This window comes from Labrus bergylta, chromosome 5 (assembly GCF_963930695.1).
Source record: "Labrus bergylta chromosome 5, fLabBer1.1, whole genome shotgun sequence".
NCBI classification, from domain to species: Eukaryota; Metazoa; Chordata; class Actinopteri; order Labriformes; family Labridae; genus Labrus; species Labrus bergylta.
In genome coordinates this window covers 32221520-32247780 of record NC_089199.1, presented here as the reverse complement: position 1 = coordinate 32247780, position 26261 = coordinate 32221520, and the positions used below count along the sequence as shown (strand labels likewise).

The 26261-nt window shown below is 43.1% G+C and overlaps 1 protein-coding gene across 1 annotated transcript in view; it reads right to left on the bottom strand.

The window, feature by feature from the left end:
- LOC109977864 (dedicator of cytokinesis protein 3) overlaps positions 1-21883 on the bottom strand; it is a 165987-nt gene extending 144104 nt beyond the window's left edge. Inside the window, exon 1 of the mRNA XM_065955375.1 lies at positions 20979-21883. Coding sequence (XP_065811447.1) covers positions 20979-21015 — 37 coding nt within the window. The 5' untranslated portion in view covers positions 21016-21883. The remainder of the gene's footprint in view (positions 1-20978) is intronic.
- Between the last annotated feature and the right edge of the window lie 4378 nt (positions 21884-26261).

Here is a 26261-nt window from a genome sequence, read left to right as displayed (position 1 = left end):
GAGGGGGAAAAGAGGGTCTTAGTGTGTGAATGTGTTTAAATGCTTAATCTCTTTTAAGTCTGTGATGTAACAGCATTAATGGAAAAAGCAAAGAAAATACCCTGATATGAATCTGAGGTCATCTCGCCCACCTCGACCTAAACACTGATCGGGTCACAGCGCTCCGTAGATGCAGCTTTAAGGACTTCTCTCAGCGTGTCGTGTTTGTGTTATTGTATTATTGTTTATCACAGTGAGGTCGACGGGGGACAAGCCGGAGCATTTGTCAACAAACGGTCCTGATGAGAACCGGCTTTCATGTTCTTAATGCGACGATCATCACGGGGCCCATTAACAGGAGACACTCAGAGTGAAGAGGGTCTCTCTCTGGTGGGCTCTAAACATGTTAGATAACTGTCCTCCTCTTCAAGCTGAGTGCAGCGTCCGCCTGCTGCCTGTCACGCTGCCTCAGATCACACACATGTATTTACTTCATTAATGTTTAAACAGGTTTCACTGCGTCTCAGCGGTCTCTGTTTTAAACATCACAGGCGCCCGCACAAATAAGACGCAGTAATCAGAAGCAGGAGACGAGTATTGATCATGGGTACAGGTATGACAACCTGGTTTCTCTGTGTGCATGTCAACATTGTATCCTGAATATGATCTGAACCAGGATACTCAAGTCCATGGAAACACACTCAGTGTCCCAAACCAACTCTTCTGGTTTGCTTTCATTAAAGGAAGAATAAAGTCTGTCCTGTGTAAATGTGTCTCTGAGTCCTGACTGTCTACAATGAGGGAGAAGCTCGAGTCCCGCTGGCTGTGTTGTTGTCAGAGCCGTGTTTACATGGACGGGACGGCCGGCTCCTCCCCTTGTGTATAAAAGCTGTTTTAGTCAAGAACTAGAGAGAAGAAGAAGAACATACTCACTGATTATTTGGATGTTAGTAAGAGTTTTTAGATCACGCTCATTCTGTGTCAGTTTACATGAAATGTGAAGCTACGAGCTAACTAAAGAGCGCTAACATTAGCATGCTAACACAACAATGTGAAGCTACGAGCTAACTAAAGAGCGCTAACATTAGCATGCTAACACAACAATGTGAAGCTACGAGCTGACTAAAGAGCGCTAACATTAGCATGCTAACACAACAATGTGAAGCTACGAGCTGACTAAAGAGCGCTAACATTAGCATGCTAACACAACAATGCAGGACACAGGTGATTGCAGTGTGAGTGCAGAGGGGTTGGAGGTGTGTCTCTGGAGGAGAGCAGAGGCTTCAGGGTGGAGGAGGCGTGGCCTAACAGCAGTTTGTTTTGGTTTCATGCTGGAGCTCAAGGGCGACACCTACTGGATCAAGAAGTTGCACATTCTTCCTCTGAAGTGTCTCATGCATCCTCAAACACAGAGACACTTCTCAAATGAACCCAGCACCTCTGACTGGAAGTGTCAGAGCTCACTAAGAACGATTGTTTAGCTTCTTTGTACTTCGGTCGCCTGCTGCAGAGACAGAATAGTTCAGCGTCACTGCTCCAGATAAAACCTGCACGGAGCAGTTTCCAAAAAAAAAAAAACTCTGTGTTTGTGTCTTTAAGAATAACACCTGCTCTTAGAGTTTAATAAAGAGATACCGTTGTAAAGCCGCAGGTCAAACACTGTGTGTTTGCTTAAGCCATATCTGAAGTGAGTAAAGAGAGGAGATAGAGAGCAGCACCTCTGGGACTGGAGGGGGTCCAGCTCCGACTTATCTGTCTGGGAGCTTAAATCCTGGACGTCTGATTGGAAGCAGGATGAAGTTAGGGAATCTTTCACTGCGTGGTACTTCATGAAGCAGTGGGAGGGAAACATTAAAAAACTTTTACAGCCAAATAGATCTGAAATGTCTCGACCTGAGCGCCCATGTCAGAGCTGTTGGAGATGTTTGGAGTGGTGAGGGTGGAATGGATAAGTGCACAAACAGAAAAGAGCTTCAACACATCAACTCAACTCAACATCACATTAAAATACAAGAACACCCACTAGAGATCGTCTGCTTCACTCTACATGCAGGAGAGAATCACAGATTTGTATCCGACTCTGACAAAGCTGCAGAAGTTCAAAGCAAAATCAGGCGGCTCCTCGTTTCCTAATCCTATTAAAATCAATATTTGACAGTTTGTTGTATTAAAAGGAAGATGAGGTGAACTTACTGAAGGGTTTTTTAAATGTTACCGAGTGGATTGACCTCACAGAGTGAAAGAATGATGCAGCCGCCGAGGGAGAGGAGATACATGATCACAGCTAAGATGACTTAAACATCACATGAAGTTCATTTAAATCACCTAGAGGGGCTCCTGTGGGCTGCTATGGCAACAGAGGAGGAGTGTATACTGTATACACACACACACACACACACACACACACAAACACACTGCACAGCTTTTACTGGCAGATAGAGCGCGCCTAATCAGGTCAATGGAAATGTCCATCAGTCCATCAACTGGAATTAGATAGGAAGAGCGAGGAGGGGAGGGGGGGGGGAGGGGGGTGAGAAGGAAAAGCCTGATGGGGTCAGATAGAGAGAGGAGTGTGGGGGGGGGGGGATTAAGAGAGGGAAGTAATGCGTGATGTGAAGAATGAAGTACACGGTGATAAAATATTCAAACAGGAGGTTTTTTTATAATTTATGTTAATTGATGTTAATTCTGACCTGATCTTACCGGCTGCTCTCCTCTCGGTCTGCACGCTCTCCTCAACGTGCACAGCGCCACAACTGTTGCCTCACGGGACAGACACAAGCAGTGTACTTTTAGTGTCACTTTTAGCGGACTTCATTCACCATTCTCATCTCAGAATACTTAACAATAATATTTGGTTTTTATATCGGATGTGTCACATTTGGCTCGTCACACCAGATTCACTCATGCGGATACGCTTTCACGCCCAGTTTAACCATGTGTGCGTCCTCTGTCGATTAGCCTTCAGGTTATGATGTCACTGTAGACCAGTGAGTAACAGCTGAGAGCTTTCAAAGAACTCCTCGGAGGCTTTGAGATGATAGCGCCACAGAAGCTTTAATGCAGTCAGTTAAAATGCTCCGCGTCAAACAAACTAATCATTTCATTTAGTTTAATGGTCATACAGCGCAGCCTTACTTTAGTGCAAACATTTTCAGTTTAAGCTGAGTGTTTACAGGTGGAAGGGTCGACTTTCAATAACTGGAGTCAAATCAGGAACTTAAAGGTACAGTATGTAGATTTCACCACCAGGGGGCTCTCAATCAATACACTAACAAAATATGACGTCGAGGCTGGCGGGGAATCATGGGAGTCATTCTCTTGGCTACTCCCCCTCCCCAGGAGCAGTTCCTGCTTCCTTGACGTAACATCTGGTGTTCCCACGGCAATGATAAACATGTGGTGTCTGTCATGGCGGCTCTGTGTTATATCACAATCAAAAGTGCAGGTTCAAAACTCTGCGCCCCCCCCCCCCCCCCCCCCCCCCCCTCCCCGTTCAGCCTCCCTCAAACATCAAACATTCAGCAGTCAGTTTTTCCAGTTTTTTCCCCCATGTCCACTCAGCAGAGATCCCAGATCCATCTCACACCGTTAGACCTGATGGTCCTAAAACCCCATCAGACCCACAGACTGTGAAACCTGCAGGCTCCACAGCAGCACGTTGACCTCTGGACCCTTCATGGTCCCCACACACTCAACCACTCTGTGAGGCCCATTACCAGCCCATTATAGTAATTCAATGAGATGCTGTCTGCACGCTCGCCTGCAGGGTACACACACACACGCACGCACGCACGAACGCACGAACGCACGCACGAACGCACGAACGCACGCACGCACGCACGCACGCACGCACGCACGCACACACGCACACACACACACACACACACACACACACACACACACACATCCACGTGTTCACTGACAGTCAAACAAGCATGCACAGAATTTATTCAAGTCACAGTCTCACAGATTGCACAATCTCACAGTCCTGTAGGATGTTTCTATTAATCCAGATTTTAGCGTTACAGCGATATGAGCATTAACAACAAATACATTTATTGTAGTAAATAAAACAGTGGCCATGCTTTCACACTTTCATGCCGTTGTGATGCAGTCAGAAGAAGATAAAACTAACTATCTCGGATTAGTTTGTGCTGAATTAGTGGAGAATTTTCTGGGATTTATTTGTCTTGGATTTAGAAGAGATGTCTTGGATTTTTAAATAATGTATTCTGTGTAACATGAAGAACAGCAGGTAGACGTAGAAACTATGAGTTATAGCTGATATATGCATTCTTTATTTTTGCAGATTTTGCTCATATCATGCAGGAAAACTCAAACTAGACAACAAATGGTTAAAATATCCTTTTCTACAAACTCTGGCTCAAACTCACACAGCAAGACAATTGACAAGTCAACACATTAAAGGAGATGGATTCTGCTGATTAAACACAACATACACGAGTGTTGGTGTAATCCCTGCTGCTCTGAATGAGACTTACGAGAACTTGGCGAGAGTTGGCCTGGTCAGGTTCTGTCGACGTATCAGAGCAAAGCATAGAGCAAAGCTGTATGACACGCCCAACCCAGACGCTCACTCAAACGTCCCTGCGACTGAAAACAGAGCTGGCCAATCAGAGGAAAGAGGGCACGCGGGGAGGCGGGGCCTTAAAGAGACAGCAGCTGAAATGAGGGTTTTTACTGACGCCAGTATCAGATCAATAAGGAGGTTTTTGAGCGACACACCTCCCCACGCTACAGGAGTCTCAGACTCACATAACAAATGGAGAAACTATCAATGGTGAAAGTGAGTAAAATAAATCTCCTTTAAAAATAAACACATCAGGAAACCTTCACAAGTCCTCCTCAGAGGTTTTTATCAAACACAGGAAGAGAAGACGACAGGAAGAAGGGGAACAGCTGATGACATTAATCAGAAACAAAATCAACGGCGTTCTGTCCAAAATGAGTTAAACGTCCGTCTAACGTGCACGTCGTGTTGATAGTTTCCACACGGCTGTGAAAACCTTTCAGACCACTTTGGGGTCTCAGAGGAGCAGATTGACGGTGTGAGGTTTCAGAGCCTGCAGCCGAATCAAAGCCAACATTTATCTGTGCTTCAGTGAAACGCTGTTTCTTCTGATTTCATCAGAAATGTCTCCAAGGTCCAAGTGAGTCTGTAACTGTAACAACACACACACACACACACACACACACACACACACACACACACACACACACACACACACACACACACACACACACACACACACACACACACACACACACACACACACACACACACACACACACACACACACACACACACACACACAGCTGCCTTGTGCTCATGTTTACACACACATATACTCGTATAGTAAAACATAGACTCCGCCTACTAAAGCTCCAGGGTGTTAAGCCTAGGTGAGCGGGAAGTGGTAAAGGGTTAAAGGAAGAACGTTTTTGATCCAGTAGATGTCAAAGGGCAGAGGTCAGATTCAAACCCAAGGTCACTGCGATGAGGACTACAGTCTCGTTAAAGCCCAACCACTAGGGCATCCGGCTCCCATTAAAGATGTCTCTTTATTTACAGATTTCTTTTGGGCCTTTTTGTATTTACTGGATAAAACAGCTGAAGAAAGAGAGGAAATGTTTGGAGAAGGGAGCGGGGGACGACATGCAGCATAGGACCCACAGCTGCTGTGACGAGGACTATAGCCTCTGTACGTGGGGCTGGCGACATAACTGCAAGGCTATCTGTGCTACCCAAAGCAGACTATTTGAGTATGAATAGGATGAACTTTAACCTGCTGTTACAATGTTTTATCTGAAGGCCGAGTTGATATAAATAAAAACAAGCTGGCGCGCTACAGAAGGATCCCTGAGGATAAGAAACAAACAGGAGCTTCACTCAAATCATATCATCCTCCTCTGTGACAGAAACCTTGATAAAAGTTGATCCATGATCAAATCAAACGAGAGCAAAGCGTCCGTCTTGGTCGAGTGATTGAAAGGAAAACGTATTCATTGTGAGGATTGATGACGATTGAAAGTGACGGGAAGCTGAAGCTGGATCTGATAACCACTGAGTAATACGTGCAGATGAGAAAACTGAGCTTGATGGATGGAGCGAAGGAACCGTGTCACATCTATAAATAGCATTTCTATGTGAAATATTCATTAGACTAAGTGAGAGATAGATGGATAGAGAAGAGAAGGGGGGGGGGGGGCACGGGGAGAAAATACAGATTTAGATGAGAGATGAAAACACAGACAGGAGGGAGATCAATTTATAAGAAATATGGGAATGAAAGGGTCTTTTAAAAATGAGGGAGACGGGTAATTGAGCCATAGCGTCTGCCCCACATGGTGAAGTGGATTAAATATAATATTTGATCTTTAATTTACAAAATGTTTAAAGGTTTTGCTCATTTTTTTTCACTATATTTGCACTCACCTGGATTTGATCCAGATAAAGTGCTCTGTCATGAGCTGTGATCGATGAACTTGAGAGGAGGGATTTGTTGACATTGTAGAAAATTGGACTCTCTTGAACATACTTTGAAGCAGCTGCAGGACTGCAGACCTCACTGAACTAACGGAGCCTTTTTAAGCACCGATCAATAATTACAGAGACAGGCGGGCTGGCGTCGCATTTCAGGAAACCGTGGTGCCGAGATGTTGAGAACAGCTGACGACTACTTTCTATTCCGATCCCGGGGAGGAGAGAAAGAGAGCGAAGGATGGAGGAGAGCAACAAAGAGGCAGTGAGCTGTGACAAAGAAGGAGGAGAAAGAGGAGGGAGAAGATGAGGAGAAATGGAAGAAATTACAAAAGTTACAAGCAAAGTTAACGTTGATAAGAAAACTGTAGGAATGGTGTCCAGTCTTATAACTTTATTCTTTATTTTAAACTATAGCAAAGATTAAAACACTCAGATGTGGAAACCCTTTTCTAAAATCCTCATATATGCACCCAAGAGGGAGGAGTTATTATGTCAACGAAGCAGAGGAAGTGTCTTACCCGAGGACACATCGGACATGTACCTGCAGGAGCTGGGGGTCGAACCCCCGACCTTCCAGTTGAGAGACGACCGACTCGCCCACTGATCCACAACCAACATGAGCAATGTCAAGTATATGTTCATTAAAAACAACGCAATAAAGACAATAAATAGAAATACAGTAAGAAATATTGCAGTATGTATAAAATATAGATGTGTACAGATGTTGGGTGATTTTTGGTTTTATTATATCGGACAGCTGAAGAGAGAGACAGGAAATGTTGGGAGGAGAGAGTCGGGTATGGACATGAGGTCGGATTCAAACCCACGGCTGCTGCGATGAGGACTTTAGTCTCCGTACACGGGGCACGCAACACACCCGCTAGGCTATCAGTGCCCCAATACGTTGAAATGTTGTAACAACTAATGGAGGGTGTTTTTAAAGCAGTGAGATACGTCCACAGGTCCAACAGAGTGTCTGACTCTGAGGGAGGAGCTGCAGAGTCTGATGGCGTTCTGTGGTGCATCGTGGGGGAATGAGTCTAAATGTGCCCCTGAGCTCTGCCAGCACGGTATTGAACGATATTGAACTTATTATAGAGCCATATGATTGGCTCCTACATGTTAGCTGTGTCAGTGTGAGTTGTTGATCAGGGCTCTTTGTGTCGTTACAGCGATAGTGAAACAAGTCGTGCCAGGGAATCTGCAGGAAACTGAGTGTAACCATAACAACAACGGAAATCTCCTCGAGAATGCTGCTGTGTTAAAGACCCTCAAGACACACACACACTCCCTCACACACACACACACACACACACACACACACACACACACACACACACACACACACACACACACACACACACACACACACACACACACACACACACACACACACACACACTGGCAGGCTGCCAGCTCGAGATGCAGCCTTTATCCAGAGCAGATCTCCAAACACCCTGAGAGAAGCTGAGAAAGTTTCCTTCGACATATCCAACCATAAATTAAAACTTTATGATTTATTTTCTTTTTCATTTTTAGGACTTCATCTTCTCGTTCAAAGGATAAATCCTCTTCTTAGAAAAGATTAACTAGAACTACAACTCTAACGTTCACACACAACAAAAGCTCAGCACCCCGAAAACAAGAGCCATGGGGGGGCATGACAGGAAGCAAACTAGACAGAGAGAGAGAGAGAGAGAGAGAGAGAGAGAGAGAGAGAGAGAGAGAGAGAGAGAGAGAGAGAGAGAGAGAGAGAGAGAGTACACACAAAGTAACTGTAAGTTCAACAACATTTTGATGTATTCAGCGATGACAGAATGTCTCATAAAATATGTAGATTTTTCTTAGTCAGAAAGTTGTGCAGAGTGGAAATCTTTCCTTTTTCATTTGTCAACATGGGAAATCTAATCAGAGTCGAGCTAGAGAGGGGAATTTATCTGAGAAGCACGTCTGGGATATTTGTTGAAACTCTCTTTACATTCTGACAGGAATTTAAAAAATCAAACCTTAAACGAAAGTATCAGTCGGTCAGAAGTTGTAATGTGTGCATCGAAAGTGGACCGATCTGAGTCATCTTAAACCTTCATGCATTCAGGGGGAGCAGTTTGACCTTTTTTTCACACACCAACTTTAGAAATCACATTCTCCTAAGCTGAGTGTTCGTACTCTGTAAGAACATATAAAGGCCTTAGTGGAACGTCAGTTCAAACTGTACGCCTTAACCCTTAAAGACGCACGACCAAAGCTCACGATTTCTGTGCTCACACTGTACAACATGAGAGCTCACACTGGACGAGTTAAATCAGGACGGAGCATTCAGGACTGTCAATAGAAAACTCCCACAGACGGAGGTTAAAGATCTGTATTCAGTTGTCTTGTGCACGGTTCAAATACACACCAGTAAAACGCTGTCACTCTCTCTCTGCATCACTAATAAACACAAGTCTAATAGCAGCTCAATCAGAACTGATATTCTCTGTCAGCTGGAGGTCTGCAGATATTTCCTGCCAGCGTTTCTTTCATGATAGGAGGGGGAAGAGGGATTGATCAGGCATGCCTGCTGAGATTTCAGACGCTCTGATGATCTGTCACCTGTCGAGCGGTCGGGAGCAGCTGATCGGGATGTGTTCAGCCGACGTGCTTCAGTGTACACAGCACAACTGACGACAAGTGACTGGGCTGAAATTCATCATATGACTCAAATATTGTGTTTAAATCAGGCTTAACCCATACAGTGTATGAACGGCTTAATGACAATGAAGAATGCATTTGCAAATAAACTTCAAAGACCGTATATTTCTTTATATCGACATACTGTATGTCTGCATCTTTGTTTCTAATACAACGACAGAGTGAGTTATGATGTTATACTATCTCGATCAACATGTTCTGAAAGGACTTTTTTCAACACAGATTAAGATGTCAGACATCAGGAGAAGTTTTAGATACAGACTGGAGGAATTAAAGATGGGCGGAGCATGCTGGGGTTCAGGGAACAGAGGCAGCGAGAGGTAGCTTGACAGTGACAGAGATATTTGGGAGGAGAGATTAAAGTTTCAACTTTCAAGAACATCTAAAGCCAGAGTGGGAAAAAAAAGGCTCCCAGGGTCCATGGGGTTCTGGATCAAAGCTTCAGACACAGCGTGCAAAGTCTGGGCAAAGTCAGCGCACGGAGGATGGAGGGCTCGTTTAGGTGCAGCTTCACTCACACACTAACTTTTAATACACAAAAACCAGGTAAGCAGGATTATGACCAAGGAGGAAACGAGAAGAAAACTCACACACACACACACACACACACACACACACACACACACACACACACACACACACATACACACACACACACACACACACATACACACACACACAGGCAGATCAGAGGAGAGACTTTGTGAAGTGTAAATAATAAACTGTTTATCACTGAGAGAAGCCTTTAAAGGACACTGTCTTGTCCCGTGTTGTTCAGGGAAAATCAAAAGTAAAGGCCTCCTGGAGCGTCTCTGCTGTTTATTATTCTCACGGCTGCCTGAGGGTTCATTTCAGTTTCAGATCGGGTGCACGATTCACAGTTGGTGGTGCACGTTCACTGAATGAGCGGTGCAGCGTAGATCAGCTTGTTTGCCGCTCGTGATGAACTCTCCGCCTACAGTTTATAAACTCTGCAGCCTCTTCATCGTGACTTACTGTCAAAGCCTCACCGAGTGGAGAGAGAGAGAGAGAGAGAGAGAGAGAGAGAGAGAGAGAGAGAGAGAGAGAGAGAGAGAGAGAGAGAGAGAGAGAGAGAGTACAGAGTGGAGGCGAGGACCGAGTGACCTCACTCACTGCTCGGCTGGGTGTGTTTCAGCACCAAGGACAGCAGCCAGCAGCTCTCAGGCTCCATCTTACCTTCATCTTTAACTTTTCTCACAGCTTTTACAACTTTGTGAGCCTCAGGAAGAAAAAGTGTAAGATCCTTCTCAAGCATCAAAACCTATTTAGCATGAGCATGACCAGCATTCCCTGCAGCTCTCAAACACATCCATCTTTACATATTTCAGTATCTGCTGGTCATTCTTTGTTAGTTAATGAGAAGAAGTTGCTTTGATTTAGAGGAACATTACCTTTCTTTCACTGATGCTACACTGTTTATGTGTATAAAGTATTTTCATGGGTCTTTTCGGCTTCTAAGTGTAAATTTGACCAGGTAAATAATGCATCTACGAGTCTGTTGTTTGCGTGCGGGCGGGGCGTGTTTGCATACGTGTGTTGTAAATGCAGCTCGTCCTGCGTCTGCTCAAAGTTGCCTACACAGAGAATAAAACATGAAGCCAGCTCAGTGAGGCGTCGGTAACCTGAGCGTTCACATCAGTGGGTCGAGTTAAGAGCTTCAGAAAATGCCAAGGAGAGCTCAAAGGCTGTCTGGAACTCTACTCATTATGATCCCATTTTCTACCATTTTTCTGTAGGACGGTTCTCTTTAAGACATCAGCATGCAGCCATAAAGTCCAATTAATCTGCTGCTGAGAATTATGAAACAGGAAGTGATGAGTCAGTGCTGCCTTTATGAAAAGTGTCAGCCTCTAAGGAGCCAATTTAGTGTTTGTATAATTATGCTTAAAGACTATGGTTGACTTGTTAATGATTCACTTTATTTTCAACACTACATGGTGATAATTTATGTGGTTTGATTGGTCAGGTGGTATGGTGACGTGTTTATAGCCAAGTCAAGTCATTCATCCATATCTGTACCACATTTCCCATCCTGCTCAGAACAGGCTGTTTCTGTGTCTGTACCTTTAAATATGTAAATGAGCTGTGTCTGACCACGCCCCCTCTCTGGAAGGGCTTGTTTGTACTCAGTGCTTTCTCGCTCCATGTCCTATTGTTTACTGTGAGAAGGCAGACTCAGAGGGCAGAACAAACACCTAGCTGTGGGAGTGTCACCCACCTGGGGGAGGGGCTACTGCCCTTTGTGATGTCATGAAGGGAAAATCTCCAAACGGCCTGTTTGAGCACACATTTTCTGAAAAGTGGAGCAGGTAAAAGACGGAGAGGATGGACTTTACTCATCACTGGGGGTTTGTAGACGGACTAGAGACACATTTTATCATCATTAAAAACATTCATTATTAGATGAATTTAATGTTTGCCACTTTTTGAGCTGTGCCTTTATAAAAACACTTGTTAATGCAGCCGTTACTCACAGACCTAAATCCTTTTATATGTGACGTTAAGATGATATTCTCCTGTCAGAATTTTTCAAAGCAGGAGACGTGATCCCAGCGTGTAGGGAAACATGTTCCATCTTCCCTTTAAGAAGTGTTTCTCCTCATCTTTTTTTATATCACAGAAGCTGTCTGATTGAAGGTTTAAATCTGGGTCACATTGATAAGTTCTATAATGCCTCAGTGTGATTGTTACAGATGATCAAAGCTCAGATCCAGACGGCTTATAGTGACCTTGGTGGGGGTTAACTTTCATGGATGCTACATGTATTACAGATTAGAGTTATATTTCTAAACATAGCTCCAGCTAGGATCAATGTTTTCATTCAGATAAGCCTGAAGGAGGCACACATAGAAATACAATTTCCGGGGCGTCGATCGCCTAGTGGTTAGTGTGTGCGCCTCATGTACAGAGGCAGAGGGAATCGATGTTGGACAGGTTTTTGTTTGGGTTCTTTCACTGTCAGGGTTTTGTTGTTGTTGTTGTTGTTGTTGGTCAGGGGTCTTATCCGTGGGTTGCTTTGTTGTCGTGGTGTTTTGTTGTTGTTTGTGTTCTTACGCTTTGTTGTTATGCTTCTGCACGTGTCAAAGCACTTTGTAATCCCTTGCTTTTCAAAGTTCTATACAAATAAAACTATTGTTGTTATTATTTATGATGAGGCGTATATAAGTGACACAGCATCCTAAAGGTAGAAACATCTGGTTTCTCGAAATAGGGGAGAGGCTTATATCCTAGTTTCTGAAATCAGGATCTGATGTTTAAAACGGGGAACGGCGATGGCTTTGCAGTTATGTTGCATGACCAATGTTTGGAGGCTGAGGACCTCATCTTAGTGGCCGTAGGTTCGAATCCGGCCTCTGCCCTTTGCTGCATGTCATCACCCCTGTCTCTCCTCCCAACATTTCCTATCTCTATAGAGCTGCTTTATCTGAAAGGTGCAACAGGGCCCCCCCAAAAAAAGACTTTAATAACAAGATACTTAAATAACCCGATCAACACCGGGATAGTCCAGCAGAAGAGAAACTGAAGACATCAGGGAGCATCTGCTGGAAAACCAGAACTACATAATACAACTTAAACAAGAGGTTCAATCTGAGCAGCTGTTTAATACGTGAATGCCTAAATAACAGGAAACACAATGTGGTCTGAGAAGTTTCTAACAGACTGTGTAAAGCTCGACCAGGCTCGGGGGGGGGGGAGAGAGGATCGCCTGTGTTCTGTGCCACCAGGGGACGTTAGAAAAACTGCAGAGTACAACATACAAAGCCCTGAAAGAGACTACGTAAGCACAGCGATGTGCTGATGTGATGTGTGCTTGTTAACTCGTCGCTTTGAGATGTGATTAAGAAGGCCCAGTTAGCAGGAGGGACGAGCTGGGAGCGAGAGAGAAATCGACTGGATTGGCTGTCAGTACTCATTGGCCATGTTGATATTTCAGAGAGTAGGACTTGAGAAGTGTCTTCCCTCTTAATCGTTTGCCTGTGGGAGAGTCGGAGGAGAACAGAGATGGAGTTCCTCAGAGATATGACTTCTAGGATGGAGGGGGGAGGAGACACGAGAAGAAGTCTGTTTAATATGAAGATGAAGAAACGACAGAGAGACGTCAAACATTCAGCGGCTTGAAGAAGCGTTATTGTTTTCAACAGCAGAAATAAATCTTAATCTGTAAATTACATTTGTGAACGTACAACAAAAAAACGATCTTTAGAGCAGAAGAATACAGTGGAATAGTTTGTAACTCCATGTGTCCCGAAGCATTTCTCTAAGTTTCTTTGGGCCTTTTTGCCTTTATTGGATTGGACAGCTGAAGAGAGACAGGAAATGTTTAGAGGAGAGAAAGCAGGGGATGACATGCAGCAAAGGGAAGAGGTTGGATCCTAACTACCGTCCCCCCTGATGAGGACTATAGTCTACTGTTGGGAGTACTCAAGACCAAGGCCACTTTTCGAAAGTCTCATCTCTGAATCTAAAGCATTTTTACTCAATCATGTCTCAGATTGGGCAGACTCTGAATTTTAAATCAAGAACACCACTGATTCCCCTGGCCGCTTCTTTCTCATGTCACTACTTTGATTAGAAGAAAAACCTCTCTCTAAAAGAACAAATCACTGCAATTCATTGGTAGTAAGATTTATATTCCGAGGTTAGGACTGCACCCTTCTCTGCGACACACCCTCTGCACACAAGATGATGATTTTTCATTTATATTTACAGTCTCTGTCTTGTCCTGGTCTTGTCCTGGTCTTGTCCTGGTCTTGTCTTGGTCTCGGGTAGTGTGGTCTTGACTACAATGCTACTATAGCCTCAGCACATGGAGCTCGAGACAAAACCGCTTGGCCGTCCATTGCCTCCATTACTCTCTTTTTAAAGTCAATATTTTCCCCATTAAGCCAAACTGTTGTGTTTTTTGGTAACTTAGCACATAAATGCCTCATCCTCAAAAAAAGAACAAGTCACCCAGGAGGCTCATAAAGAGGAGAAATGTGTGTTAAGTAAGGAAGGTGGTTAAAAGATGTCAGAGAGTTTGCTTCATCGTCCCAGAGGAGCATTGATTCAAAGATTTAATTCCACAGCTTTTCGGACTGGATCTCTCCAAACGTACTGACACAGACAAGCACACGGCACAGACAGAGAAGTGTGAAGTTCAGGATAAATGGGTCAGAAAAAAAACACTGACAGCATACTGTAACAACAACAGAATGAAAACAAGAGGTGCAGATCCTGACAGAAGAAGGACATCCTGTGCACATCTGTCACTGTGACTGTGTGACCTACATTCATCACTTGTAGATACACCTCAGTGTTACGATGGCCTTTAACACCGGACAAACATCTGAACAAGACTCAAACCTGTGGTGATCTCTGCTGTGTGTGTGTGAAAGAATATTTGACATATGTTGAATTACTTTGAAATAGAATAAGTAGAAATGTAGTGGGCTTTAAACAAAAGTAGAGGGTAACATTACTGCATGTTTGAATTCCCCTCAGGATAAATAAAGTATCTGTCTATCTATCTATGCTTACTGGTAATAGTTGCTACACTTTGTTAAAATTCAGACTGCAGATTGAAGCTGTGATATTTACACCTCTGTGACCTCTGTGACCTTCAATCTCAAAGTCATTGATATGTCTGTTTTTTACATTTGAGAGACAGGACAGTGGATAGAGTTTGGAAATCAGAGGAGAGATTCAAACCCGGTCTGCTCACTTGAAGTACTATAGCCTCCTGCACATGGGGTGCACAAACTAACCACTACACCACAGGCCAGCCAGCTGCTGGACGTGCTGTCTTTGGCTGCTCACAGTTAACTCGAGGTCTCCCCTCAACACTGACATGACGATCTCCAAGAGACTCATTGTGACAGACTGGAGGTCATCTCTCTGATATGATGGAAAGACTCTGAGTCTGACGTAGGATGAAAACTCGCCCTGCCACTCCTTTAGACTTCTTAGAGAGTTAATGCATCACATGTTCAGGCGCACTGAATGACCAGCAGCTATGTAGAGCAGTTTCAATTTACTTCTCATATGCTTGTTTTTTTTTATTTCACGTCTGAGCCGTGTGTTTATGCATAAAAATCCCAAATAAATTCACTGTCAAACATCTGAGCTACATTATGAAGTTACATAACGGTCATGGGTACCAACTCGTGAGGTAAACTTCTTACAGGAGGGCAAATTCAATAGAATTTTTACCCATCAGCCCCCAGTAACCAGTATCTGAAGTGACTTTTTCCAACATCACCTGACTTCCACAGAGACATGAAAATATTAAGCTAGTTAAAAACATGTGGAACTAACTGGAGTGGAACCTCCAGCATCATGTATGGACGACGTGTTGGCTCACTGAGCGAGCTGCTTTGTCTGACAAGTTGGCAGGAAGTGACAGGATGACTGTGGTTGGTTGAACTTCCGGCCTTTAGCAGGTGCTTTATATAAGAGTGTGTCCAGTATGTCTGTTCATGTGTCCATCTGTCTGTCTGTCTCTGAGCCTGTCTGTCTGTGTCAGAGTGTGTGTGTGTGTGTGTGTGTGTTCTGTGCTATCTGTGAGTGTGAGAACTGAGTGCTGTGCTGTGCAGCCCTGGGGGAGGTGAAGCTGCATTCAGGAACCTCTATGGGCGCCACAAAGCTGCATTCATCCAACTGAATAGCTGTTTTCTACAACCAGGCACTAGTCATCCCAACTCCATTGGAACGCCTCTATGAGTTACCACTCTCTCCCGGCCTTGGTATGCAAAGCCTCATCCAGCAGAAACACAAACGCTGAGATTAACAAAAGACACAGAACACAGTTACATGAAACACACTGAAGGCATACATGACACCCCCCCCCCCCTGTTTTTTCCTGGACCTTCTATTTCCATCTGGTTATTTAATGGGAGATTATGGATTTCCTCTCCTCTTTCATCTTTTGTGTGCTCAGTCTTTACTCGATATCCATGTGCCAAAGATGATTTACTGCCACCAAAACAAACTACAGGCAGCAGCAATTTGTATACGACACGCAGAAGGATGGATGGTGACTAACAACATGATAAAGTGCTGGTTAGGCACCAGTGCTTCTCTCAGGGTTTGGAGTGTGTGTGCCCACTTTGCATTGCTCTCTCTCCGTCTATTTGAAAGCATAGAATGAAACATTTCTGTTTTAAAGTGTCTAAATCCTCTCAGTTAGTTTATTGTCTGTTTGAGCTGTGCACTCATCAGGGAGCACAATTATTCATTCACATTCCTGCACGTTCTGTCCACATCTTGCATCTTAGAATTTCCCAGAATGCTCTTTGATATCACCAGGAGAACAAACCGCACCCGCTCACAGCTTTCAGTCACCGCCGCAGAGGCTGTGAGGGCCAAAAGAGCCTCAAAGTAGAGTAAACCTTTGAACACACTGTGGAGTTGAATTGATTTGTCCATGTCTTCAACACGACGCAGGTGTACATCAAGACAGATGAACAGAGCTTTGGGCGTTTGCGACCCTCATACAGCACGCTACACGGGACATTATTTCAACCGCTGTGGAGAATCCTTCCCCCTTCTGCAGCAGGATGAAAGTCTACAAAAGTACGGACAGACTTTGAGTATTTTTATGTGTCTGGGTCAATAACGCTGCTGTTTGAAAGAAATTCTTAATGAAAGCCTCAGTGAGTGCTGAGGGCGGTTTCAGGATCTCTGTCGGCTGTCAGTCAGTGTTCTCAGTAATGTTCGTTAAAGGCAGGAATATTTAGATCAAGTTAACATATATTTGATGTCAGTGGGTAGAGTTGGTCATCTCTCAACTGGAAGGTCGGGGGGTTCGATCCCCAGCTCCTGCAATGTGTCCTTGAGCGAGACACTTAACCCAGAATTGCTCCCGCTGCTATGTCAGCATAAGAATGTGTATGAATGGGATTAGTTAGTTTTTCATGAATACCTACTAACTTAATGATGATGGTCTCCATATTATTGATGATGATGATGGTAATGACGATGGTTTTTGTTTGATAACGATGACTTATAAGATGGTTTCTATACTGATTAGAGCTCTCAAGAACTGCCCTCAATGTTGTGCTTTGCCTCTGGTCACTTCCTGTCAGCACCTGTGTGTCCAATCAGACTCAAAGCTGATCGTTTGCTCTTACTCACATTGTTCCCTTTTTTCTAGATCCTTGCTTGTGTTGTACTTACTCTCTGATGTACGTCGCTTTGGATTAAAGAGTCTGCTCAGTGAATTGTAGAATTGTAGTTACTTCTGATGGTCTCACTACGTAGCAAGCTCTACCATCGGTGTGTGAATGTGTAAGTGTGACCTGCAGTGCAAAAGCATTTTGAGTAGTCAGAAGAAAGAAATATACAAGCTCAAGTCCATTTATCATTTACAGACAGCAGAGCGTCTAACAGCATTAATCCACAATCTCCTCCGCTCTGGGTTTTCTTTCTCTGATTTAATCCTGCAGAAGTTAAACCCCGGCTCGTCTCCTCATCGGCGCATCACATTGAAAAACAACTGTCTTTCATTTAAAAAATCAAAAACAAAGCTGGTTAAAACACGTGCTGTAAGTGTTAACTGAGACTGATAACATCTCTGTAGCGTTGTGTTGATTGCAGCCGTGAGCGTTTAACAGCATCAACATGTTTAGGAGAGATCTTTCCTTTACAGCGTTACAAACTGTGAAATACATCACGCTCCATGTGAACTGTTCAAAGTGATGTAGTCTACAAAGGCCAATATAAATAGCTGCCTTCCCACACTGTTGCACTGTCAGATGTGTTGTCCCTGTATTCTTCCAGCATGCTCTTGAAATCTGTGATGTAATTTGGATTTTTTAATGCTAAACGGCTGCTGGCAGAGCGAATCAGGCAGCCTCAGCATGCAGCCGCTGTGTGAGTCTAATGAAGGTATCAAGCAGCAGAGGGAAAAAAACTGAGCCTCATTCAAATTCAGGTAATGTCTCGTTCCAATTAACAGAGTGCCGGAGTCATGATTCCCCACATTGACTTTCTGTCAGCAGAGTCCCTGCCCCCTCCCCCCCTCCCTCCCTCTGCACACACGGCTGTGGAGTCCGGCCTGATCGGTCTCTTTGAAAAAAAAAAAACAGGGCAGCTGTCAATCGATCGCCGTGACTATCGGGGGGGCGAGGTCTGGCACCTCATTTAAAACTCTCATGCCAATCTCGTTGGACTGTGTGTGCGATTGTTATTCACACCATGCTGCCACTGCAAGGGTGGTCTCAGAGGACCCTCCATCCAAACATGTCGGATAGTTTACAAGAAAGTTTTCATTATAAACTCACTTCTACCTTCAACTGGAGACCAGCGGGGTTAACAGGGGCGTGTGCAGAGGAGACACCCCAAAATCCAAATCTACCATTAGCTATTTGCTTAATCAGAGGCGGGACTTAAGTACAGATCAACCATCAGCCACAGGCTTGTGACTTGAACACTCTCTTCTTCTGGACTTACTTGCCAATACATTTATTTTTGTAAGTTAGACATCGTACACGAGTTAACTTACAATTTCAAGTACTTCAAATTGTGACTTTGCACAGACATCTTTGTTTTGGAGTCCCTAAAGAATCAAGCTAAGGAGATGTTTTTATGTTTGGCCAAATGTGTGTTACTTACAAGTACACATCATTAGTGAGGATGGAAAGTGTAACCAAGTGTAATGTATTTGTGTGTGTGTGTGTGTGTGTGTGTGTGTGTGTGTGTGTGTGTGTGTGTGTGTGTGGCTCTCATCAGGCCACCCCTGTGTGAGTCCCCAGTTAAAAAGGTCTGGACACGCCCCTGGAGGTTAAAGAACTGATTCAACATCAGACACTGCAGGATGAGTGGTTTAGTGTGGCTGGATGATTTGTTGTTATAGATGAAATAAAGAAATACAGTCAGCGGCTCCTTCATAAGTTAAATCAAAATCCTGAATCTTATCTGAGACCTCGATCAAACCCAGTAAACAACAGCTCGATGGCATGAGCAGCAGCAACCAACAATGACTGGATGCCACTGTGTACACTATGTGTACCCAATGATGTGGACATATTCTATATCAGGAAGTGCTTACATCACTCTCTCAAATGCTGCTTTAATGTGGAAAAGGAGCGATACAACAATTCTTCATCAATTTCATATCAAATGATTGTCCAGTTACTCGAGGTGGGGGAAAAAATCCACACAGGAAAGCGTTGCAATATTATATCGTCTCATCAACTATCAATATTTTTATTATATTAATAGCAAATGTGCTATTTTTAAATTTGAATTGCTGAAGGTGTTGTACAATTCATTTTGAACAAGTTACATTCCTAGAAATTCCTCAGACTGAATCACCAACAGTTCAGATTGTGAGCTGCATGCAGCCTTTACAGGGTTTTACTTTGATCACAGTGTCGGCCCGTCTGGAGGCTTCACTCCCCGTGTGGAGAAATAAAAAGACTCAAGTGAAGATTTTTTCTCATTTGACATAACAGTTCTTGATTTCTTTTAATTTTATGGACATAATATGCAGTTAAAATCACAATATACTGTATCGAATTCCATGCATATCGCACAATGTTCAGAATCGCATTAATATCGTATCCTGACTCAAGTGTTGTGATAATATCGTATCGTGGGGGGGGACGCTGGTGATTCCCACCCCTACCATTCATTAAGTTATGGTAATCACTGGCCTTGTGTTAGCTAATTCACACACACCCCAATGAGTTTACACCTCCCTGTGAGCAGAGCAACAGAGTGTGGAGTCTTCATCGTTCAAATACAGGAAAAGAAGAACACCACTGAAGAGAGCTGACATCACAGAGTCAGGACTGTGCACAGAAACACTCCTTGTGAGGATTTTACTTTGACAAGCTTCATTAATAAGATCACAAAGCAAAATATAAGTGGGGAGGGAGGGAGGGGGGGGGGGCATGACTACAGGCTCCACAAACTCTCAGCAAGTGTAGGGAACACAGCAAGAAAAAAGAAAGGAAGACAAATAAGTGAGGATGGATACAGGACTCAAGAAATCCAGCAGTGTCACAAAGCAGGGCTGCAAATGTGTGGGAATGATTGAATGCAGCAACAGATATAGGAGGGGCGGAAAGAGAGAGAGAGAGAGAGAGAGAGAGAGAGAGAGAGAAATATTGAACAGATCATTGGCTAATGGCCCCTAAACAGCAACCCTCATCTGCAAACATCTCTCCCATTACACTGTTATATAATATTGATTGATAATCCCTGCTGTGGAATCACTAGACTGTCAGCTAACACAGAAACACAGAAACACACAGGCTATCATGTACTGATTCTGTTCTTCACGTGGATTCATTTATTAGAATCTTAATCATTTTTGCTAAACATCCACCTCTGGTGAAGATGCTGCACAGCTGGGCTTCTACACCACTAACTACACCTCTTGTATTTAACAACAGCCTAAAGCAAGATGCTACAATACTGAGAGACAAACACTGGAAGTGACCAAACCAGCATTAAAAACACAACTGGAGTCAGGTTAGAGATAGAGGTACAGCAGATGACACCATGAAGAATCATAATGTCACAAAGGCCCACTCGTGAGAGGAGGACGTAGGACAGACTCAGATAAAAAGGGGAACACTGGGAATATTGTATACACAGTATAAAACAACATGAAGTGTTGTTATCTGTGCATGTCTCATCTTAACCACAGCAGTCCCTTTGACAGAACAAACTGAAATCTCTCGGGGTGGTTTGACTAACTCAGAGTCACATCAGGTCTGGTGCTGTGCGCAGGACCCCCAGCATCATCAACACAGACACATTAACAGGCACACATCATGGATGTACTCACCCACTCCGATCTTCTCGTCCTCAGTCGGGGTCCACATGATGTCCCGGTGCACAATCCCTACAGAAAATGTAATCACAGGGTGCGCCGCTTCATGGGAATCCTACAGAGGTCTCACCAGACAGGGAAAGTTAACTTCAGGTGTTCACGATGAAGAGAGAGAGAGAGAGAAAAAAAAGAGTAATCACTCCTCAGGTGGGGAGGTTGAACAGAGTTCACGTGTTTTAACTGAGAAAAAGGAGATGTTGTGTTTTAAATCCCGTCAGGTTGAGAGTGACGCATGGTGCAATGTGCGTGTCCATCTCTGTTGGAGCTACTGCTGCACAGGAGAAATCCTTTTGTAAAAAAAACCAAACACTTAAGAGACAAACAAAGATGCTAATTCGGCGGTGAGCAAACACAGGAACGTGCTATTTCTTCAAAGGATGGATGATATAAATTGGTCATGGGGCAAAAGGCTGCGAGTGGACCAGTGTACTAGAAACGCTCCAAATTCAGAACCGACTGTGAAACATTATTTTAAATGCAATAAAGCAAAGATCCTGCTCCAACTACTGCAGAAAAACTAAAAGACTATGAGGATGTTTTCCAACAACAGTCCATAAGTCCATGTTGGAGAATCCTGACCATCAAGTTTCGTCCTGCCTCGTCTCTCGCCTCGCAGGAATCCCCTCCTCACTCAGTGCGACATCCCTCAGCCTCTCCAGCTCCCGTTAGTTCTGATTTTTTTTTTTTTTGTTGATCTATAAATGCGCACGCATTTCTCCTGCTGTTGCGTCGTTATTTCCCCCAGCTGCAGCTGTCAAACTTGTCCAGTCCTGTCCGGTCTGTGCCCGATGTCGGTCTGAACCGACCAGAGGGGGGAGTCATGCGCAGGGAGCAGCAGGAGGGAAGACTGACATCAGTTTAAGAGGATCAGGCGATTGAAGAGTCCATGGATAGAGTGGTTTACATGGCCGAGAGAGGGAGATAATGTGTGTGAGAGTGAGTGTAGGTCCGCTGCGCCACACGATCCTTAAAGGTTATCTTTGGTCACATGACGCGTACAGGAGTTCATTTAATGTACAGTCAACTGTCTGCGCGGGAAAAACGCGTGCACACATTTACGCACCGATGATTACGCACGGAAACGGCGTAAATATAAACAAACACAGGTAGCCTAACTCAGTCACTACACCGTCTCTGTATGCGTGAACATGAACACATAAGAACACGCACATTACCCCCACGTGATCTAGTTTAATGAACTAACACAGGCACACGCGAGGACCTCATATGACTCATATCGTCACTCCAAACATGACATCATGGTGACATCATTTGTCAAACAGAGAGGGATTAACGGCCTACAGAGACGTATGTGCGGGTAGATAATCCGCAAAGAGAACAGCAGCAGACATATTTGTTGTGTGTGTTGCGCCACCATGCGTATAAACGTGGCCAACACACCGTTTAAAATGACATTAGTTTCATGGACGGAGAGCAGCTCCACTGCACACAGCTTGATGAGTTTGATGGGGTTACCATGGTGATCTAAAAAGAATGATAGGAGGTGCTCTTATGTCTTTTCTGATTGGTAAAGCGAGGAAAACTCAATGTCCTATTCTAACTGAATTAAAGCCTCTGCACCCACACAGGTGTTTTTAATTAGTCCGGTTGATTAGACCAGGACAGGCTGTAAGGTGGAGCTATGATGAGAATTTATGATGAGCACCAATAGGCCTAATTATAACAACAGGCCAACAGGTCCTCCTTTTCAAAGGGGTTCTACAAAATGAACAAAGCAGTGGAGCTGTCAGTCAAACAAATGTGTCTGCACTTCTTCAAGAAGAGGAACATCCGGTCTAGTCTCAATCACAAACACCTGTCAGGTATTAAATTCAAAGGATTTAACATTGTTCTTGTCAGATGTGGCGCTCATGTTGAACTGTTTTGCACATGAATTTCACAGAATGAATCTCCTGAGTATCTTTCCATTACAAACAATGTGTGGTAGGCCTAATAAACCTTAAACAGTGAGAACTACACACACCTAACCCACAGACTGTAGATCTGCACCTAACCAAAGGTGACACCTCAATATTAGCTTGTCTCATACCAAAACCAAAACTCTAAAATATTAAGACTGTAGTCCAATTAATGAAGTAGCCTTTTAAAAATTAATAGAAGCAAATCATATTTTTAAAGGGATCTGAAGTAGCCTAGGTTAGAAGTAGTCTAGGTTAGTACTAGCCTAGTTTAGAAGTAGCCTAGGTTAGAAGTAGCCTAGTTTAGAAGTAGCCTAGGTTAGAAGTAGCCTAGTTCAGAAGTAGTCTAGGTTAGAAGTAGCCTAGGTTAGAAATAGTCTAGGTTAGAAGTAGTCTAGGTTAGAAGTAGCCGAGTTTAGAAGTAGCCTAGGTTAGAAGTAGTCTAGGTTAGAAGTAGCCTAGGTTAGAAGTAGTCTAGGTTGGAAGTAGTCTAGGTTAGAAGTAGCCTAGTTTAGAAGTAGCCTAGGTTGGAAGTAGTCTAGGTTAGTACTAGCCTAGTTTAGAAGTAGCCTAGATTAGAAGTAGTCTAGGTTAGTACTAGCCTAGTTTAGAAGTAGTCTAGGTTAGTACTAGCCTAGGTTAGAAGTAGTCTAGGTTAGAAGTAGCCTAGTTTAGAAGTAGCCTAGGTTGGAAGTAGTCTAGGTTAGAAGTAGTCTAGGTTAGAAGTAGTCTAGGTTAGAAGTAGCCTAGTTTAGAAGTAGCCTAGGTTGGAAGTAGTCTAGGTTAGTATTAGCCTAGTTTAGAAGTAGCCTAGGTTAGAAGTAGCCTAGTTTAGAAGTAGCCTAGGTTAGAAGTAGCCTAGTTCAGAAGTAGTCTAGGTTAGAAGTAGCCTAGGTTAGAAATAGTCTAGGTTAGAAGTAGTCTAGGTTAGAAGTAGTCTAGTTTAGAAGTAGTCTAGGTTAGTATTAGCCTAGTTTAGAAGTAGCCTAGGTTAGAAGTAGTCTAGGTTAGTACTAGCCTAGTTTAGAAGTAGCCTAGATTAGTAGTAGTCTAGGTTAGTACTAGCCTAGTTTAGAAGTAGCCTAGGTTAGAAGTAGCCTAGTTTAGAAGTAGCAGAGTGTAGAAGTAGTCTAGTTTAGAAGTAGCCTAGGTTAGAAGTAGCCTAGTTTAGAAGTAGCCTAGTTTAGAAGTAGTCTAGATTAGAAGTAGTCTAGGTTAGAAGTAGCCTAGATCAGAAGTAGCCTAGGTTAGAAGTAGCCTAGTTTAGAAGTAGCCTAGTTTAGAAGTAGCCTAGTTTAGAAGTAGTCTAGATTAGAAGTAGTCTAGGTTAGAAGTAGCCTAGATCAGAAGTAGCCTAGGTTAGAAGTAGCCTAGTTTAGAAGTAGTCTAGGTTAGAAGTAGCCTAGGTTAGAAATAGTCTAGGTTAGAAGTAGTCTAGGTTAGAAGTAGCCGAGTTTAGAAGTAGTCTAGGTTAGAAGTAGTCTAGGTTAGAAGTAGCCTAGTTTAGAAGTAGTCTAGGTTGGAAGTAGTCTAGGTTAGAAGTAGTCTAGGTTAGAAGTAGCCTAGTTTAGAAGTAGCCTAGGTTAGTATTAGCCTAGTTTAGAAGTAGCCTAGGTTAGAAGTAGTCTAGGTTAGTACTAGCCTAGTTTAGAAGTAGCCTAGATTAGTAGTAGTCTAGGTTAGTACTAGCCTAGTTTAGAAGTAGCCTAGGTTAGAAGTAGCCTAGTTTAGAAGTAGCAGAGTGTAGAAGTAGTCTAGTTTAGAAGTAGCCTAGGTTAGAAGTAGCCTAGTTTAGAAGTAGCCTAGTTTAGAAGTAGTCTAGATTAGAAGTAGTCTAGGTTAGAAGTAGCCTAGATCAGAAGTAGCCTAGGTTAGAAGTAGCCTAGTTTAGAAGTAGCCTAGGTCAGAAGTAGTCTAGATTAGAAGTGGTCTAAATTAGAAGTAGCCTAGGTTAGAAGTAGCCTAGTTGAGAAGTAGCCTAGGTTAGAAGTAGCCTAGTTTAGAAGTAGTCTAGATTAGAAGTAGCCTAGTTTAGAAGTAGCCTAGGTCAGAAGTAGTCTAGGTTAGAAGTAGCCTATAAAGTGTGCGGTGGACATATTTAACTAGGCTACAGTAGACAAAGGGTACAGAAAAAAAATACAGAAAAAAAATAAATAATAATAATATATAATAATAATAATATAATAATAAATACTACTTTAACAGGTCTAATAGTAGTTAATTAACTAATAGGCTACAATGCAACAACTATTTGGTTTCAGCTCCTCAAATAGTCTAGGTTAGCGTTAGGTTAACTTTGGGTTAGCTTTAGGTTAACTTTAGGTTAACTTTAGGTTAGCCTACTAAGGCTCCATGTTAGCTTAACTGTCTTTCACAAACTAGCCTTTACAAACTTATGCTAATGCTGGACTTTGTACTTCTAAGGATTTTTACAACAATTTTATGATATTGTTTTGACAGAATAATAAAGAACTGGTTAATTAATTATGAAATACTTTTCTGAATAGCCGACAAGTTCAACTAGCTAATTAAAACCGCATTAAAGAATGACGAGATTTAACCGTTAACATAAGTAAACTCAACAAATAACGTTTAGTATCGTTCAAAGTAAAAACCATCAGAAAAAGACTTACTGGGGTTGTCTAGAGAAAAGTTAGCATTAAAAGGTCAGCATTATTTCATGTTAGATGGCTGAGATGTGTTTCTTTTGCTCTTTTGAATTAAACTGCTCAAGTCTATTTCTCAACAGTAAATCAGTTTTTTAGATTAGAGCGTTGCTAGGCAACGAACATTAGTCTACCACTCACACGAGATTACCACAGGGCTAAAAAATGTGAAAGAGAAGTTAACAATTAAAAGTGAATACAGTAGATTTTGAAGGGAAAAAACAATCCTATACATTATTTTAATTTATTATTTAACTTTAAACACTACTGGATATCATTTCCATATTGGTAACTTTGGTCGGTCGGTGTCCCACTTGTTAATAAGTCATAAACAGTTTTGACCACAGACTAGGGTTCTTGCAGATATTAGAGGCAAAATATTGGAAACACTAAAGGTAAAATGTTACACTTGTTCTTACCTGCAGAGGCAGACGGTAGGTAATCACTGATCCGGTCGTGCATGGACATCTCAGTGTTTCTCAAACAAAGAGGTTGAACAGACTGGTTTGTCATCCGGGCGGTCTAAAATTATCATTTACTTAATAAAGTAGGCCTACATCCAATATATGTCCGCTTCTCATGTGTAGACCTAAACATTTCACTGTATACTTAAATTCAAAGTAAGTCATTTAAAGATAATTTCAGGGCTCCCT